The sequence below is a fragment of the Vidua chalybeata genome, chromosome 4, assembly GCF_026979565.1.
Source record: "Vidua chalybeata isolate OUT-0048 chromosome 4, bVidCha1 merged haplotype, whole genome shotgun sequence".
In the NCBI taxonomy this organism is placed as follows: domain Eukaryota; kingdom Metazoa; phylum Chordata; class Aves; order Passeriformes; family Viduidae; genus Vidua; species Vidua chalybeata.
This window is the reverse complement of record NC_071533.1, coordinates 24,874,806-24,893,372: the sequence shown is the minus strand read 5'-3', so window position 1 is coordinate 24,893,372 and position 18,567 is coordinate 24,874,806. Positions and strand designations below refer to the sequence as shown.

The 18,567-nt window shown below is 41.6% G+C and overlaps 1 protein-coding gene across 1 annotated transcript in view; it reads right to left on the bottom strand.

The window, feature by feature from the left end:
• The window catches only part of ARHGEF38 (Rho guanine nucleotide exchange factor 38), a 35,696-nt gene that overhangs the window by 849 nt on the left and 16,280 nt on the right, over positions 1-18,567 (bottom strand). The window contains exons 4-13 of the mRNA XM_053940845.1: positions 16,796-16,943; positions 13,800-13,817; positions 9,633-9,832; positions 9,002-9,135; positions 7,104-7,208; positions 5,813-5,935; positions 3,711-4,031; positions 1,807-1,947; positions 482-680; positions 44-303 (exon numbers count right to left, since the gene is read on the bottom strand). Coding sequence (XP_053796820.1) covers positions 44-303; positions 482-680; positions 1,807-1,947; positions 3,711-4,031; positions 5,813-5,935; positions 7,104-7,208; positions 9,002-9,135; positions 9,633-9,832; positions 13,800-13,817; positions 16,796-16,943 — 1,649 coding nt within the window. The remainder of the gene's footprint in view (positions 1-43; positions 304-481; positions 681-1,806; positions 1,948-3,710; positions 4,032-5,812; positions 5,936-7,103; positions 7,209-9,001; positions 9,136-9,632; positions 9,833-13,799; positions 13,818-16,795; positions 16,944-18,567) is intronic.

Sequence of the window (18,567 nt, the reverse complement as noted above, 5' to 3'; positions counted from 1 at the left end):
TTTTAAATAGGAACAAGACAGGCACAGTGTGTATCACACTTACCTGCTGATCATCCATACCCTGAAGAGCACCAGTCCCCGTGCCATTAATTACAGGATTTTCACAGAAGTGAAAAGGTGAGGTGCTGTCACTCTTCTTGTACCCTGGACTCTTTGTGCTGCTGTCAGTAGGGGGCCGTGAAGAGACAAAGAGGCTGATGTCATCAAAATCATCATCACCAAAGCCATTTTCTGCTACATCCTTCTGTGCTTTGGCTGGATTGTAAGGCCTCAGGAAGGAGGAATACACATACCCTGTGAGGACTAGAAACCAGAATAAAGGGACAGAAAAATAAACAGCAAAATGCTGGTAAAATCATTTCATAACCAACCATTTTATGCAGCTGCCAGTATGACATAGGCAAACAGATGGGGCCAGAATGAAAAGAAATCAATATCCCAAAGGGAAGCTGTTATTGGGATATTTGTGCAGAGAACTTACTTCCTGTGTCAACAAGCCATCTGCTTGTGCTTCCAAAGGGGTCCTTTTGCTCCACAACAGCCACCAGCTCTCCTTCATGCAAGTCAATGTCGAATTCCTGCGCGGCATTGCACTTGCGCTTAGCCTGGTACAGCGACTCGGTGCTGTACGTGGACAGCAGCTTGGACCTGTGCTCCTCTGTTTGGCGTGGGGACTCCAGCTGCAAACAAACAAATTATATTTGTCCTCAGTAATGCTGAGACCATTTCCAGATAAAAATCTGTGTGTGCTGCATGTGGCAAGTGACCCAGCGTTTTTACACACAGACCAAGGAGTTACTTACACCGGGACCAAATCTCCTCTGCATATGCAGGAAGAACCTGTCCCACTATATTATTGCTATATTAACAGGTGAGCAGTAAAGGGCAGATTTTAAAGAAATGTAGGAATTTCACTAATTAAAGACCTCTTAGTCTGTCCTCTGCTCTCAAAGAGGTGGTGTTCTGTATGTGAACTCTCTCCTGCTTAATTGGTTTTCTGTAGCTATGACCTTTGTATTCCCATGTAATATCACAAAAAAAAGCATAATCCAAAAATGGGCTTAGGTGAGCTAAGGCCACATAACAATTTCCATGATAAGGCTTTAGGCAAAGAAATCAGTGGTACCCAAACTGGCTGCTTTTTGTGTGAAATTACTGCTCTAAATGAGGGCAAGATGCCATCAAACCAAGGGTTTGGTTAGAGGACAGGGAGGGGGGTGCTGCACATCAATGGGATCTTAACATACCAAAAAGCAAAAGTACCTGTGCCTTCACTGATGGTGAAAGGAATTCTACAACTGCCCCAGCTTCTCCTGTAAACCTGCACCCAAGTCCTTATTTTTCTGTAAACTAGACTCCTAAAACCTTCAGAAATATCTGATAAGATTTGGAACACAGATTTCCTGGTGGATTTTCTGAATCTTCTGCTGTGGGTTTGTATGTTTGTGCATGTATGTGTGAACACCAGTACACATAACCAGAGCTAGGAAAAAAAATTCTGAATTAGAAGACTAAGATGCACCATAAGAATATTTAACAAAAGAAGGTACCAAAGTATACCTTAGCCTTACCATGTGCTTAAGGGCCTAAGGGCAATCAGAGGTAATTTCAAGTGGAGTTTCAAGATATTAACATGAAAAAAGTGAAAAATCTTCAGAAGTTAGTGGTCAATGAACATTTCACTCCAATAACCTGATTCAGCGTCACAGTGGAGAGACAAAGCCTTTAGGTGGCATAAAAATTGATTTGTTTCAAAAGTGATCAAAACAGGATGGTTCATAGACAATTTGGATGTATGGAACTCACCGGAGAAGGAACAGGTTTCTTTTTTTCCAGGCTCAATTTTCTCTCAATAAAGATTGCACTGCTGTTTTCTTTTACAAAATTCAGCTTGTGAATCTCCTCTATCAATTCATTCTGCACTTCACAGATGCTTGAGGAGGACAGCTGCAAACACAAATGTGGGTTAGATCTCATGTACAAAATGGTAGGGAAATTGGAGAGAGCAGATTTAATTTAATTTGCTGAGTGCTAGGAGTCAGGAAATCTGACAAGTTATGCCTATTTTCTGCAGAGCCCATAAGCAGTGCACTTTCTACATATGAGATGTAAAGAGAAGAAAGGTCTTTACTTAAAGAAAGTTTCTAATAAATGCTATTACATTTAAAAGACATAGCAATTGAAGTTAAATCATTAAAAATATTCTAAATGGTGATGAAAATGAAGAGCCTTGCATTTATGCTACTAAGCCACCTGCTTTCAGATGCAAATGGGCATCTCAGCAGCTATCAGAGTGGCCAATGTGCTGCAAGGCTTGGAGTAGTTTACCCCACAGCTGTGTGTTTGTGCAACTGAGAGCTGCCAACAGGTTAAGAATTGTTGGATAACTGAGTCTCTGTCTGCGGCACTGGATAAGTGCTTTACATCTACGCATAATACCAAAAGCATTTGCTGATGTAAACAGGAAAAAAAAAAAGAAAAAGAAGGTAATTTCATAGCCAGAACCTCACAGAAAACAATACCCAATACAACAGCTTTCAACACATGAAAATATCAAATTACAGGGATGAGATTTCTTCATGCAGAAAAAGCCTTCATTTTCCCATTAAACACCATAGCTTGTTTGCTTAATTTTTCAGCTGCCCCTTACTATAATGTGCTCTGTTCCAGCCTTGATGGAAAGGAATATTCCAGAATTGCCTTACAAGAGTGTGTTTCCCAAGCAGCCTTGCTTCTGTTCAGGTGAGTGGATTAGTATGTGTGGAAGGCATTGTTGCAGCTGTGTTTCTCAGGAGGTTCAAGTCCTCCAGGCGAGGCTATTCATTATTGCCAAGAGATATCTGCAGTAGTTTCAACATCATATTTGGGGTTTAAAGCAACTTGATTTTCATAAAAACTATTTCATTGGATCTCCTAACTTGTTTCTCTTTTGCAGTCATCTGTGACTCTGCAGTCTAGCAGCAAAGGAGGCATTCATGTACTTTCTTATAATTTCCTGTGTTTTCTGGGCTAGTCAGGGTACATGCTAAAATATGCTAGCAGCTGCCTTCTTTTTGCCTCCCTGTAATATTCTTACCATTACTATCACTGCAACAGCAGGAACAGGTCCATTAGGATCATTCTCAATGGAAAGCCCAGGTCTGACAAAAGTTCAGAACAGAGGTTTCTCAAATTCACTCCAGAGTGATCTTACTGTGGCCTTCAGTATGGAAAGGAGGCCAAGAGGAAAGCTGGAGAGGGACATTTTACAAGGGCATGTAGTGACAGGACAAGGGGGAATGGCTTTAAACTGAAAGAGGGCAGGTTTACACTGGTTTACTGGGACCCTGGTGAGGCACTGAAATTGCTTCTGCAAGGAAACTGTGGGTTCCTTATCCCTGGAAGCTTTAAAGGTCAGGTTCGATGGGGCTTTAAGCTACCTGGTCTAGTGGAAGGTGTCCCTGTTAATGGCAGGGTAATTGGAACTAGATGGTCTTTAAGATCTCTTCCAACCAAACAATTTTGATTCTATGAACTTAATTGTACTAAGCTTGCAAAGGAAAATAACCCCAAATCTGACTGTGCTCAGCAGAACAAATAAAATCACGAAATCAGTAAATCAGTGTAGCTTTGTAGATATATAGATAAGTCCTACATAACTTTAGCCAAAGCATACAGAAAGAAGAAAAAAGAAATTAAGGCACAGCTACACCTGTTTCTAATGTACTTACTGGAACAGGCACCACGACAGCAGAGTTTGATTGAAGTGCTTCAAACATAATATTCCTGAGGAGGGTGATGAAGCAATGTAGACAGTTCAGCACAATCTTTTTGGCTGCTGTGTTGAATACCTGAAGTTCTTCCACTAGTTGTGCATTTAGAGCCTCATAGTCTTTCTTTGCCAGGTCCAGCTCTTCTCCAGCTGACCTCTGAAGGTAGCTGTTGTAGTCCAACAACTTGTCATAGCGCTTCTGGATGAGCTTCTGAGGGCCTGGAAACAGGGCTTGCAGTGCTGAGAGAGGAGTCAAGACAAGCTTGTCCAGCTGAGCCATCTGGAAAGTATAAACTTCTCATTACCTTATTCATTCAGTCCTTCAGATGCCATAAGGGGTTGAGCCTGATGGCAGCCCATCAAGCAATCTGTTAATCACTCTTCACAAAACACTGCTGCCAGAGGCAGTTTCAAGCAGGGTCCAGCATGACTTATAATCTCGTTCATAATGGGAGATGTTATTTTTTTAGATCTTAGTTTTTCAGTTTACAGTGTCTGCAAATGGCAGTGGTCCCTTGGAGCATGCAGCCTCAGGTACTGCCCCTAGGGAGCTGCCACTGGGGGAAAACAGCAAGGATTGGTCAAGTGATCAAATAAACTTGGTATTTCCTTAGCTGGAAGGCCCACACCAATATACAGTCTAAAGCCAATGAGGTCTTATTAAGTGGCAGCCTTGAATTCCCTCAAAGCTGCTTTTTTTCTTTTTTTTTTTCTCGCCTGGAAACAGCTGTAACTCAATTCCTGTTTAAGCAAACACAAACAATCATTTGATTTGATTAAATTAGGTTATGCTTGTTGGTTTTATCTCTAGTAATCAACAAAATTAGACACCTGGTAAAAAAACCAGTCTTCCTCAGACTTTTCCATTAGTCTCTAATTGTCTCAAGGGATTAATATTGCATGAAATAAAATTTATTTTTGTAAGTCATTTGTTCAAATAAAGCACAGGCTTGTAGTGAGTGAAATTCATCATCATATTAAAGCTCTTGGACATTCTGTGTGAATTAAGTTGTTGGATTGGATGTGAGAATAAAAAAGCAGCTGCTTCTGCATTCTCGAAAACATATCAGAGGTGAGGATAGATCCATTTTAGCCTCAGAGTTGCTCTCCAAGGCCAAGATGATGTACACTGGCTAAATAGCTCCTATTTTATTTCCACTTGAAAAACTGGGCTGTGTTTAGTGAACTGATTTTTAATGCATTAAGAAAACAATTCTTCCAAACTGCTGGACCTAATTTCTTAAAAAGAGGCTATTGGGAATTTCTGGCCTGAATTTTTTTCAAAAAAATCTTATGAGAGAGGAAGATATACATTATTGTCAAATGTACCTCCACCTCTGAATTTTTCCAGCTTGAGCAGCTGTTTGAATAAGCAGCCTGTCCCATTTTGAAGAGACATTTAAGTATCTTATTATAGTGAGGCAATAGAGTTCATTTTAATTCTGAAAGCAGAAGACTATTGAAAAACTATTACTATTTTTTAAATTGCTTTATTAATTACTATATGCTATATTTGGATTTTTCATGGTTTCCCTATATGAAGGATTTGACAGCTCTATGTTAATATCTGGACTTGATGATCTGAGAGGCTTTTTTCTGAGATTTTTACAGATCTGTGATTCCAGGAGCTAACAGTACATAAGCACACTATCAATCACAAAAGTCACTCAAACTGCAAGTGCTGGTAAGAAAAGTTGCAAGGCAACAATCTGCTGCTCTTTTCTAAAGTTCAGGTGAAACAAATACAGAACTGTTCAGGTGATACAAATTTAACACAAAGATTTTAGTATAAACCCAGTAATTTAGCTTGACAGGTTTGCTTTAGTTCTTCTAAGGAAAACACAATGCATTTATATTGTATTTCATCTTAGTTCTTACAGAAATTCAACGAAAACCCCCAATTATCTTTCCCAAAAGATTCCTATGTCGCTTTCTCTCTCCCCACCACATTCCTAAGCTTTTTTTTTTTTTTTCCTCTTTTCTGTCTTAGTCTTCCTCACATACAGCTGTTTTCTCAGACATACAGATAGCTGTGTAATACTGGACATTGCATTAACTTACAAAGTCTTCACACAGATTTGCAATGTTGGTCTGTTTTTCTGAACAGTCATTGACTTCGTCATCTTTATCTTGCAGGATTTCCTGAAGCCCAATTATATTCTGGGCAGCCAGATGTAGAGAATCCTAAATGAAAAGATGGTAGGAAGATGAAACTATTACAATCCATATTAATATGCTGCATTCACTCATGCATCTACTCAATAATACTGCTGGAATCAGAAATATTTTCCATCTCTGACACCTGTGCAGTTTCCAGTCATTGTGAGGTTGTTTAAGGTGATAATATTTTCCTGTGCTTTGTCTATTTTCAATGTAAACTACTTAAGAATCAAGCTGTTAATGTTCAACTGAAAGAATTATGCCCTAAACTAATGAATATCCCACTGGAATTCAGCTACTCCTCAGCAAGAAGCTAGCTTACCATGCATCCTCAAAAGTCTCTTTGGGGGACTAAGTAGGACTACAGTGGTGTATTTCAGTTACTCAAAATTTAAATTTTAATGAAGTGTGGATCCATTTGGATAAGGAGCTGTCAGCACCACTCCAGGCAACAGCCCTCATTGGCTGAGCTCCCTGGCCTTTCCCTGTTTGCAGAACCAAACACGGTGCATTTGCCAAAAGCCCCGGCCAGCTGGTTATTGATCTTGCCTATCTCCCAAACAACCTCCTTGCCTGGCTAGGGCACACTTACACTTGGACAGGCCTCATGCCATCTACAAAACTGGCAAGTAGTCCATGGGAGGGGCAGGTTGATAAATCACAAACCAACCTTCATCTCTGGAGAGGAGGGTTGAAGCAAAGACATTTTAGAGAACTCGAGCACTCTGTACATCTAATGCTAGCCCTCAACACAACCGAAACACAGGAAAAGGGAAGGAGTCCTTCCATCCAGGATATGTATTTTAGAATATTTTAATTCATGTGGCTGCAGCTCAGTTCTTCAATCTTTAATGAGAAGCAGTTAATCCTTCACTGCAGCTAATTGGGGTGACAGCTTCATACAGAGATTGAAAGGCCTGACTGTGCCACCAGAGAGAACCTTCTTCTCTGCACCTGTGGGTCTCCACAGAACCTGTTTCTGTCAGGGGAAAAATGCAAAAGTGTGGGCTTCAAAACTTCTTTGCCATAGGTTCAGTAATGCAGTGGCAGAACAGCATATTTATTTAATATTCTGATGTAGACAGCCCTGCTTATAAATAATTTGGTGTTGCCCAGCCAGTGGCAGAAATGTGTGTAAAACTGGTTATGGACAGAGTTTGTGACCACAGATTGCAAAAAGGCCTGTACCCACCTGGAGATGTTGCGAACAGAGCGAAATGTTCTTCACACACAATTTCACAGTCTTCTCTAGACTTTGAAACAACTTTTCTTCCTTATTAAAAGTTCCATCTTTCACCTAAAATAGACATTTGCTCTGTTATTTTGGCAGCCCAAAGGAGCCTGGCTAATGAAAGAAACATCCAGAGCACTGCTAGAAAAATCCCTGAACTCCTCCCTTTGAAAACAGATCAATCCCTAATTCTCCCAAGCTCCAGCTGTAATTCAAGAAAAGTCAAAACCACTGGACAACACAGCAGAGAATTTAATTTTTAATCCTTGTGGGAGCAGGGAGTTGCTTTACTACACGACCAACAAAACACTTAATTTTCCTGTGTGCTGTTGCCCCACCTGAGGAAAGGACGGAGGAAACGGTGGGATGAATATTTCCGAGGAAAAGGTGGGATGGATATTTCCGAGGAAAAGGTGGGATGGCTATTTCGGAGGAAAAGGTGAGATGGATATTTCCAAGGAAAAGGTGGGATGGCTATTTCCGAGGAAAAGGTGGGATGGCTATTTCGGAGGAAAAGGTGGGATGGATATTTCGGAGCGGGGGCCGCACCCGCGGTGCCGGGGCGCTCTCCCGCACGCCGGCTGTAGGTGGAGCTGTTATCCCGGAGCCGTGCCAGCCTTTCCTCTGGAAACGCCGGCAGCCGCCGATGGCCTCGGGAAACTTCTTTATGCCGGCTGGGAACACCCTGAAAACGCGGTCATTTCTGCCCGTCTTTTCCCGCAGGGGCTTCAGAAATCTCAAGTCACGTCTTAGTGCTTTTGCCGTGGGGGTGTCAGCGTGTTTCAAGACGTGAGTTGGGAACTTTCTCAGTCTAATTAAGCAGGAGAGACGGCTGAATCTCTAACAGATGCATTCTGATACTAAAATGATCCTCAAATGTTTAAAGCTTAATTAGAAGCAAAACCAAGAAAACATAAACCAGAAGTTTCTAAAGAGAAAAAAAAAAAGTAAAAGAAAAAATCACATATCCTCTTAATCAAATTTAATTCCCTTTTTCTCTGATCTTATAGCCTTGCTGGTGTCTGTCACATTCTGAATACAAAAATTTCCGCTGTATAAATAAATGGACAGAAAAAAATATATGTGGATGATTTGGGTCAGAGAAAGAGGAGAAATACTGATAAAAAAACAAACCGGGAAAAAATGGCATGTATCTTGTAAAGTCACATCTAGGAAGGCAAGTGACCTTGTATAATCAGCCATCTCATGCAGTGAGGTGCACAGGATATAATTTTCAAGGTCATTTATAATTTATTTTCTTTGAGATTTCGATTTAAGCTTTCCTGAAAATGTTTATCCTGATAGATTTTGAATTATAACTTTGAAATTATGAAGGAGGATTTTACTTTTGGCCGCCCAACACCCATCAGACTCATCACAGAGTTCTTTGTAGTTTTGATGGTTCCAGGTCTTTGCACTTGTAGAGGCAAACCCTGTGGCCTTTCCTAATTAGAGGTATTGCTCATCTTCCTTGGTGGATTCCAAACCTTAATGCTACAATATGAGCAAGATGGACTGAACAGGTTCTCAGCCTCGACAATAATTATTGCCAGGGTATCTGCAAAATGCTGACCTCAGGCTGAGTTTCACAGAACTATCTCTCACTTCCTCTCTGCTGAAGACCAAAAGTTTGAGAAACTGTTGTGTGAAAAAGGAAAAGGTGGAGAACACATGACATTATTTTCTATTTCAATCACAAAGATCTTTCCTGTCTTCTGTGACAGTCAGAAAATGACATTATAAATTAGGCAGGAAAAAAAGCAGCACCACAAACTCCATTTCCAACACGTTTTGAAAAACACCCTGCAAAAGCAGAACTGAAGCTGTCAATGCAAATCTGCAGTTGGATGAGTAAGTACCTGAGGTTCTCCTCTCGTCAGTATTTTCAGATGGCTGGTGACCCTCTTGGACTTCTTGCTAATGGAGTGAATATTCAGTCGAGAAAACTTTTCTTTAAGGGTTTCATCATCATCATTCTTCCTATACTTCAGCACTGCAGACAGAGAATTTCATTACATCAGTAGTCTGTATTCGCGGGACTTTTCACAGGGACAGGGACACAAATATGAAACCATTTGAGAGCAGACACTTTGATATAATTTGGGGTAATCTTGTGTGAAAATGCTCGAGGATGAAAAACCCATTATAAACACTAACCTTGGGAAGAGTGAAATTAGGGCTTTGACCTGGCAAATCTAAAAAAAAATATTGCTATTACTGCATCTTAATTATTATCAGTGTTTGCAACTGCATTACAGACACTATAATATGAATTCTTTCCCTATTTTCATACTGGAGTTACCAGTCAGGTAACATAGTTGGCTGAGGTCAAGGGACAATAAAGCATTGTTACCCTCTTGAAACTCAATGTGTTACACAACTTGAGTGACACCAGCTAAAATTTATATAGTGAAATATCTGAGCTGAAATATGTCTTGTAATGGCCAGCTCAAACCCACAAAGAAAGAACTTTCTGTGCTCTTTTCTTACCTAAATCTTTTCTCCTTTTAAGTTCATTGATGTTCATATTAATGTTTTTCATAGCAAAAAGGGCATCTTGTAGTGCCTCGTGGTCAGGGTGAGAAGCAGGAGTTGAGTTCAAGAGCTCACGGAGTAACAAGGGATATTTCATCAGCCGTTGCACTGGTTTGATCAATAGGGATCCCAGGTCCATTAGATTTGGCTTTCCTCTGTAATTTACACCAAAATAATTGTCACAAAATTAGAAATTCCTTGAATTGCAATTACCACTCAAGTCAAAAAATAAGATAAATCTGTGAGGGAACAGCGGTCCCCTCAATGAGAAATACACCCCAGGTCTCTGAATTTTCTGTTTTCAGAACTTAGCAGACATTAGCTCTGAAACCATCCCACTCAGTCTAAAGGTGCATATGGTATAACTCACACATCACAACACTCAGGAAGGGAGATGTAGGTGGAAGAACAAATAACAGGAAGTTTGAGAAATGCATGTGAGCAAGGCTGGTGCATCCTGCTCTGGGCCCTCAGGCTTAAAACTGCAACATCTCCATGCTGTGAGTAACTGGGATGCCTGTTCAGAGTGCATCCCTTCTCACAACACCCCTGACTTGGCACAGTGACCCTTAAGCTCTACGGCCTTTCACCTGTGGTTTTTCTTTGCTGCCTGCCAGTCAGTTATTTCTAATGATGCCTCAGCTTCCAAAGGGTACCAAAGCTGGCCTGGGGAAATGTTGAACCCACAGGATATTCACACAGGCTTGATCCAACCTGCTGGAAGGATCCTTTACATAAAGGCAAAGCAGGCAACTGGCCAGGGTGGCAGAAGGATGAGAGCATGTCAGTCCCAGCTTCCAGTATGGGCACAGGGATGCGCTGTGGCTCTAGGCTCAATCCCCACTGGCTGGGCAGGGGCAGCAGAGCAGCATCCCCAGGCATTCAAGTGGCTCAGGCCATGAAGGCCCCCCTAAGGTCTTGGGCCCCAGCCAGCTGAACTCACTCCCTGCTCCAGACAAAAGCCTTTGCTTTTACTCTCCAGGCTGGAATGGGAGAGTCTGTGCAGTTTGTGGGCTGTCACAACAGCCTCAAAGGAAACAGGGAAGGACTGAACCACATGTGCCTTCACTACCTTCATGTGGCTGGTAGAAACATGGGTTTCCAGAACGGGTAACACCAGGTGGCCAAGACCAGGGCCAGCCACTGCTGAGGTTCCAGCAGCAGGACAGACATGTCCACGGCCTCCCCTCATGACAGCACACTCCTCAGCACACCAGGCACAGCTCCAGCACCAGCTACCTGACACCTCCCCATTGAAACTGAACATGAGCTGCTGGTGACAGTGTAGAAGGCAATAAAACACCGCAAGCTTTCCATTTGCATGCCCAAAAAGGCTTTTTTGGAGAAGAAAATGTTTTTTGACATTAACTGTGCAAGAGTTAAGGGTAGACAAAGAAGGATTTTTGCATATGGAAAGATGAAATAACACAATGTAGAAGGAAGTACAGAAAATAGGGAACAGCCAAATGGTTTTGCAGGCTGACATCTATTGTTTTGTGCAACAGAAAGCGTAAAAGGAAAAACCCTTCATTCCTACTTTTATATGTGTAAAAAGTACAAGAGCCAATCCTTACTTGCTGACTAATTAACTAACAATTTGAATGCCTTTGAGAAGAGACATCTGCATATTTAAACCATCTCTCTCAAACAGGCATTATCTGTAAAAAAGTTCTGCATGAAAAAAATTTAACAGTAGATGCCTTTTAAGGCTTCCTCATGTCCTGAAACATTCTCATCATTTCAATCCCCCTCATTTCCCCTGTATCTTACATTAAATAGAGAGCTGTTTTTCCTTCTTTCAGCTTCTGGCAGCAATAATGAAAAAAAATCTTAAATTGTTATTGTTTTCTCTGAAAAGCCCTATGAATGCAAATCTATAAAAGCTGCCTCATGAATGGAAAAATCTTCAACTGTCTTCTCTTTATATAGTTGCACTTTGGACAGCTGCCCAAGTGATAAACAGCCCTCTGTTCGGTATCTGCATGACACAGTCTTGCAATATGGTGTGAGAGATAGCAGGTTTGTTATATGATAATGACTCCCTGGGGCACTAAATGCCACAAAGTTCGACTCATCTAATTCTCCCCAGCAAGATTAGCTGAGATAGCCACTCTCCCTGGACGAGTCCCATTTGCAGTGCACCCTGTTAGGACCCACCGGCTGCTGGGCAGGACACGGCCTTGCCACAGCACTCAAGCAGGAGAGTAACGCCTTGTGACATCTATTGTGCAGAAAATTAAGTTGATAATTCATTTGTGATGCTACTTCAGCCTTCCCCCCACGTTATTTTGAATTTAGCAAGTATCCTAAGTCACATGTAACTGTACTAATCTCACAGCAAATGATTACCGTAGTGCTGCAGTAAATGCAGCTGGCAAACTGCAGTACTGGCAAACTGCAGTGAGCTCCACGGCACAGCCTCCCTCCTGCCTCGCAACAAAACAAAGTCACAGACACATTCCCACTTGTTTAAAAAGCCCGTGGTGGTGAGCTACACAAAGGCAGGGGAGGCAGGATTTAGTTTCATTTGCTCTCACTACAAGGCAGCTTGGTCCAGTGGCAAACACAACAGCCAGCATGGTACGGCTGGGCTGAGGCTGGTGTGATTTGCAGCTGCCAATTCTGAGATGATGAGCAGGAATCAGGCTGCAGCAGAATCTTGGGCTTCATGGTCTGCTATGCATGGCTTTATTTTAGTACAAGACATGCGGGGCAAATAATTCACTGTGCCATAAGTCTCTCAAGCAAACCCAGGGAATTCACTGAGGCTGCACAGTTGTTAAGCCAAGCAGAATTTAACCTATTGAGCTGCTAGCAAAGGGCAGCACTGTCTGGTATTTATGTAATTGTTTTCTTGATCGTGCTTGAATGAAAAGCAGTCTGGGAACAGCAACATCACAGACCATTTGGGGGGAGTTACGCTGTATTTTCCAGTTCAGGAGTAATCAGATTTTTGGGTGCAGTCCTGCCCAAGGGCTGTTGCAACTGTGCAACCTCTGATTTGCAGGTGATGGGACTTCTTGAGTGCACTGCCTGTGAGGTAGCCAAGCTCAGGGAGGGTCCCACAGCTAAACCTGCTCATTGCACTCTGCACAGCTTTGTAAGAGTCCTTTTAAACTCGAAAGTGAGTTGTCTCTTACATTCCACTGGAAACTGTTTGAAGGAGAAAACCAGACATTCATATCTATTAGGGTTACACAAAGCAGAACAGCCAGTGTTGTGTGATTTCTGTATGTGTTGCTTCCTCACATGATCATATTGTGACCCTCTGGATATTTTGTATCACTTGGAACCACACTCCTTGTGGGACAGGAGTACACAGGAATATCCCTTATCAAAACAAAACGCAGAGAAACTATTTCCTATCACAGACAAAAGCTTGAAACCCCCAAGAGTAGAGTTTCAACATGCAAGTCTTTCAAAGTGTATTTTGTGCAGATCATAGTTATAACATGCAATTGACTGACTAACAAATTCTCTGACTTGACTTGAGGTCTGTTCCTCTCCTGCCAGTACAGACCACACTTGCTCCTCCTTTCTCCTAACACTTTGTCTGGGGTTGTAATCTTTCTCTTCAGCTCAGACAACCCCTCCTCTGACCTCTCACTGCAGGTAACTACAGGCAGTGCTGCATTTCAATGAACCCAACATGCTGGATGTTCAGAAACTGCAGCTGTGATAAATTATCCTTTACAGCTTTTCAAAGATGTCACATTTGGCACAGAAGTACCTTAACCACAACTCATCAATGGCTGGGAGAGTTTTCTGGCTAAGTTGCAATGAGCTTGTTCTTTTCTGACGTTCTTCCAGCCACTGTTGGCAGAAGATCCTAAGGTGGGCTTCTCACATAGGGCTACTGAAGGGGTTGTCAGCTCAGAAATAGCTTTACTTGCAGGCCTGCCTGAATTGTAGCAGGAAATTGGATTTCAAAGACTGATACTATTTGACACTCTTGCAAACCTCAGAGCATTCTGTATATGTCCTGGAAAATTCTCCAGGTTATACTGACACAAAAGGCTTGTGTTCTTAAAATTTCCACCTGTACAGCTTTAAACATACTAAAGATAAATCAAAGATAATTTAAAGATTATTTTAAATGTAAAAAAAAGGCATAGTACTTACTCTTCTTCGTATCTCTTTCTGCAAAAGTGAAGAAAACAAAACATGCATTAGATACCTCCTAAAAGGATTTATACAGACCAAGAGATTCTCAGATACACTTCAGTGACACAGGGTAGCCATAACTGGCAAGCTAACTTAGGTTTATGGCTGCTGTGTGTCAGCAGAACTGCACAAAGCAGCCAGAGGGTACTTGTGAGTCTGACCCTATAACTTTTTGAATGGACAGCCCCAAATGAGAAAGGATTGTCAGAAACCTGGCTTTGGCTGTGAGACCCAGCCTTGTCCTCACACTGTTAGAGAAGGAAGTTTGGATCACTCTGCAAACAATTGTAGGTAACATCAAACCATTAATGCAAAAAGTAAAACTAAACATCATTCTTACACTTTACATATATTTCTGTCTACTCTCTTTAAACAGAAATGTGTTTTTAAAAGAAAAATAATATATTTCAGCATTTTAGGGCGTAGAGTCAACGAAGCTGTGAAGTTTTTTGTAGACTACACATCAACTGAAACCTCTCAGGAGTAGGATGGTGTTGATACATATACCGAAAGCATCAGGGACTTAAAATTGTAGTTTGCAAACTTGTGCATAGAATGTTTTCTTATGGTATGAATACACTCAAATGCAAGAGAACCAAACATCTCCATCTCTGCATCAGGTTTTCCTGACTGACATCACATCCTCAGCCACACTTTTTTGATTGCCTGCACTCTTATCTGCTGGCCCACCAGTGCCTATCTGAGCATCTGGAAGCTGCTGCTTTCATTGCTTCTGCACTGTCAGCATTTTGTGTGCTTGTGACGTCCCTCTGCCCCTGTAATAGTTGACCGAGCTACTTCAGGCTGAAAGCTGAGAAGGTAGTTGCCAGCATCCTTTCATTTTTACCAGCTGCATTCCTTTGGCTAGGCTAGCAAACAACATCCCCAGTTTGCATAATCACTGCTGAAACACGGGACTCTACAGAAATTGGATTTGCACATGTCTCCAGTGCAGACACCTACATTTTGGGATGGATTTTTTCCTCTTCAGTCAAAAGGAACAGGAATCTCAACATAGCTAATTAAATCTGATTTGTCTGTACAGATGTGCGGAGTGCCACTCTCAAATTGCTCCTGATATAGAACTTGTTTTTCACATGTCAGATATTACTCAGCGGAGGAACAGAAGCCCCTACTAATGTCAGCTCATTTAAGATGTTTTAAAGTGGAACAATATTCTTTCCAAGGGAAAAGAAAAATATTTAACAAGTAAACATTTTTCAAAGATAGTCAGCACCAGCCCCCACATTTGTTATGTCTCACAATGGAAAACAGCCTGTAACTTATTTGGTAACAATCCTGCATAGTTTTCTTCCTAGGGCAAATATTCTCCAATGGGTAGAAACAGTTTTAGATGATCACAATTCTGTATCTCAGCATGCACTTTCAGGTCTTAATACCTGAATTGACTGCAATCTTTAGGCACTGGGAAAAATCACAACATAATATACACACACCGGTGCTTTTATTGTTGGTTCCTATTTAAAGGCTAATCAGAAAAGAATAAGACAAAACAAGGCTTCATTGTAAGGAAGTCCTTGTCACTTCCTGCTAGCAAAGGTTACAGTGGCTCAGCACAAAATATCCTTTCTCTTCACAAAGCCTAACTCTGATTTAGGAACAGGAGCATCTCTTGCTGGCTCTGAAATTCAAGTGGCAACATCAACCCTGGGATGTACATGGACATAATTTTTTATCTTTATTTCCTTCCATATCCCCTTGCCTCAGCAGCATGAATAAATGAATGACAGTAGAGGCTTCTCTTGATTAGTCAGGAAAGATTATTGTAGGCATCAGCACCAAAACACCCACTTAGGGGAAATACCTGGCCATCCATTAGCCTGAAGGCTTGATTTTATATGAAAATTTTTCTTTCAACTTCCAGGGTAGCTAAAAATTGAGAATCCTGCACATATATTTTGTTATATATTTAGTAGCCAGACATGTTGCACAAACTTCATTTTCAACATAACCTGTCTTCAAGGCAAACATTTCTCTTATAATATTATTAGTATTTTCCTTCACCACTCTTTCCAGATTTCACTTGGACATACTTCCCATCTCCTAAGTCTTAACAGATCTCTGCAGACCAATCACAAATTAGTGTGTGATTGAAATATCTGTTGCTGGTGTACACTCCTTTATTTGTGATAACTTTATATCTCTCCTACAAGTGTGCACCATGGGCCATTCCTGGAGCTGGAGCCAGACCTCTGGTCTGAATCTGCAGCATGTTCCCCCCTAACACCTCTGTGTGATGCTTTTAGGAAAGTGAGGGGCAAGGGGATTTATGGGTGGGAAGAGAAGCACTCTCCATGGAGTGGATGAGCTGGTCCCTGCCATTAGCTGCAGGAGGAAGCTGTGCTGGAAGACATATGGATCCATTATTTGGCAACATCCCCAGTTCTCCACACATTTTCCCGAGGGACTGGCATTGGAGCCAATGGCACAAAGCACCTCCCTCTGGTGGGAACTGGCAGCTTGCTCTCAGATATCCCCTTCATGAGGAGTTGGGAACTACACAGCAGCTCCAGATCCTGGGGCCTTGTAGCAGCAACCCAGAACTGCCAGCGCACCTGTGTAGCTCCGTAACAGGCTATTCCAATTCAAGGAGCAGACTTGCTGAACACAGGGGGCGGCAAGTTTCCTGGGAGCTGGAAAAGGTGTTCCTAATAGGCCATGGTATGATGCAGCATTTTTTTTTTGCCAATATGGGGCACTGAAACTAAGGAAAGAACAACCTTTCTTGTGCTATTTTTGGCCATCTTAGAGAGAAAGAAATCTAATCATGGCCCCTGGCTTGTCATCTTTTCATGAAAGCAGCATAAGCCAGAGCTCCCAGCAAGCCTTATAAAACTCCGGATTTACAGGGGACCTTTCATCTACATCCATTTAAAATGTTCCCTGCCAGGCAACTGACTATGGACGGAAATCATCATTTGAAAAGATCTTACTTTAAGGACTGTACACAGTCTCTTAAATGCTGCTTCAGTTCTTCATCCTTTTCATAGTATTCCAGCATGGTGTGTGCATCATCATGGTGATAGCAATAGATTTTATATGTGTCTTCTAGTGGGCCTTTAATCTGCAAGAACACTTCCCCTGTTAAGGAGAAAAACAAAGCATGTCAAGTCAGACAACAGCATCTCAGAAGGAGTTTTATTATTCCACCACATTAGCCGTGAGCTAAAAAGGCTGGCTTCCACTTTACTTCCCTTAGAAATGATCCTGCGTGTTTATGTGCATTATTTATTACATGTATTTCTCAGCTGCTCATCTTTGTCATAGCCAGGCACCATTATATCTGTGTTAATGCACAAAAATTCCCTCAGGGGAAAAGCATGAAATCTCTATACCTCACACCCCTTCAAACACAGCCTCCTAATTCACTGCCCCAGCTTAATGCCCCTTCATTGGAAAACACACAGGAGAGCTTAACTAATAAAGGGAGACCATTTTTGTGTCATGGGCTGGCAGGAGGGATGAATGTGAGCCTGTTAGTTTTCCTTTTGACTTTCTTTCATGAATGTGAATTTAAATGAGTAATAACAGGAATAATGACTTTATCTTCCATTAGCCATTTCAATTTTATCTGTTTTGCAAAACCTGAAATGGCAATTATTATGACCTAGAATAGAGAATTTTCTCCACACGACAGAAGAAAAACCTCCAACCCTCCCCTAATTAAATAAAACCACCATGGATTACAGCCATTTTTATATAATATCTAGGTTTATATACAGCTGAAGAGGAAGAACATTTCCATTTCCAGTCCTTCACACCACCATTTTCCCAGAAAGAACAGTTGGGAATTTTAGAGGCACTAAAGTAGTCCTACACTCATTTCCCATTTACTTCTGGAGCCTAATTCTCTCAGCCTAAAACTCTTGTGTCTGGTTCTGTGTATGTAAGAAATCTGAGCAGGACAGCATGCTTCACCTCTTCTGCTGAGATACTATTTCAGTTCTTACACACTTATGCAGCAGCCCCTGATCAGCATCTTCGGAAATGCACATAATAAACAACAGCAATGCTGAAAACTCCTGTCGGGCATTTACTGAAAATGATATCTGTGTGGCAACCAGTCCAAATAGATGTTTATAAACATTCCTGTTGAGTTACAGCAATGATTATTAAAGTTAAAAGCTGAACACTGCATTAATTGGGAGCTCTCTATTCATTCGCAGAGCAAGCGCTGAGCTGTCAGGCATCCTGCATGTTTCGTCCTGACCGGAGTGTGCTGTTCCATAATACATTGCATTGAACTGCTCCATCTTAAAGTGAAAAATGATTCAGTTACCACAGTAACACAGCCCTGGATTTTCTCCCCTAGCAGCGAAGGTTAACTGGGCTGTCTAATGCACATTGGTTTCAGGGTGCAAATAAGGGAAAAAACAATGAGGAGCTAAGACCACTACAGTACATTTTAGTTACTGTAAGGGCACAGTCAGAAAAGCACCAGCATCCTGTAGTTAAATGCTCTTTAGCTGTCTTCTCTGCCTTGTGCTTAGTGCTAATGCTGATGGCTAACAATGCACATTACATCCTGGCTTTCCCATCAACTCTATACAGGTCTTTATTAGCCAATAACCTAAAGGGAAACCTTAACAAGCCTTAACCTTGATCCCACCTGCTTGGCACCAGATTCTAGAGATCATGAGCTCTCACAATTTTCGCTAACATTAAGCAGAACTCCAAGTGCTTAGCACGGTCTGAATTACGCTAA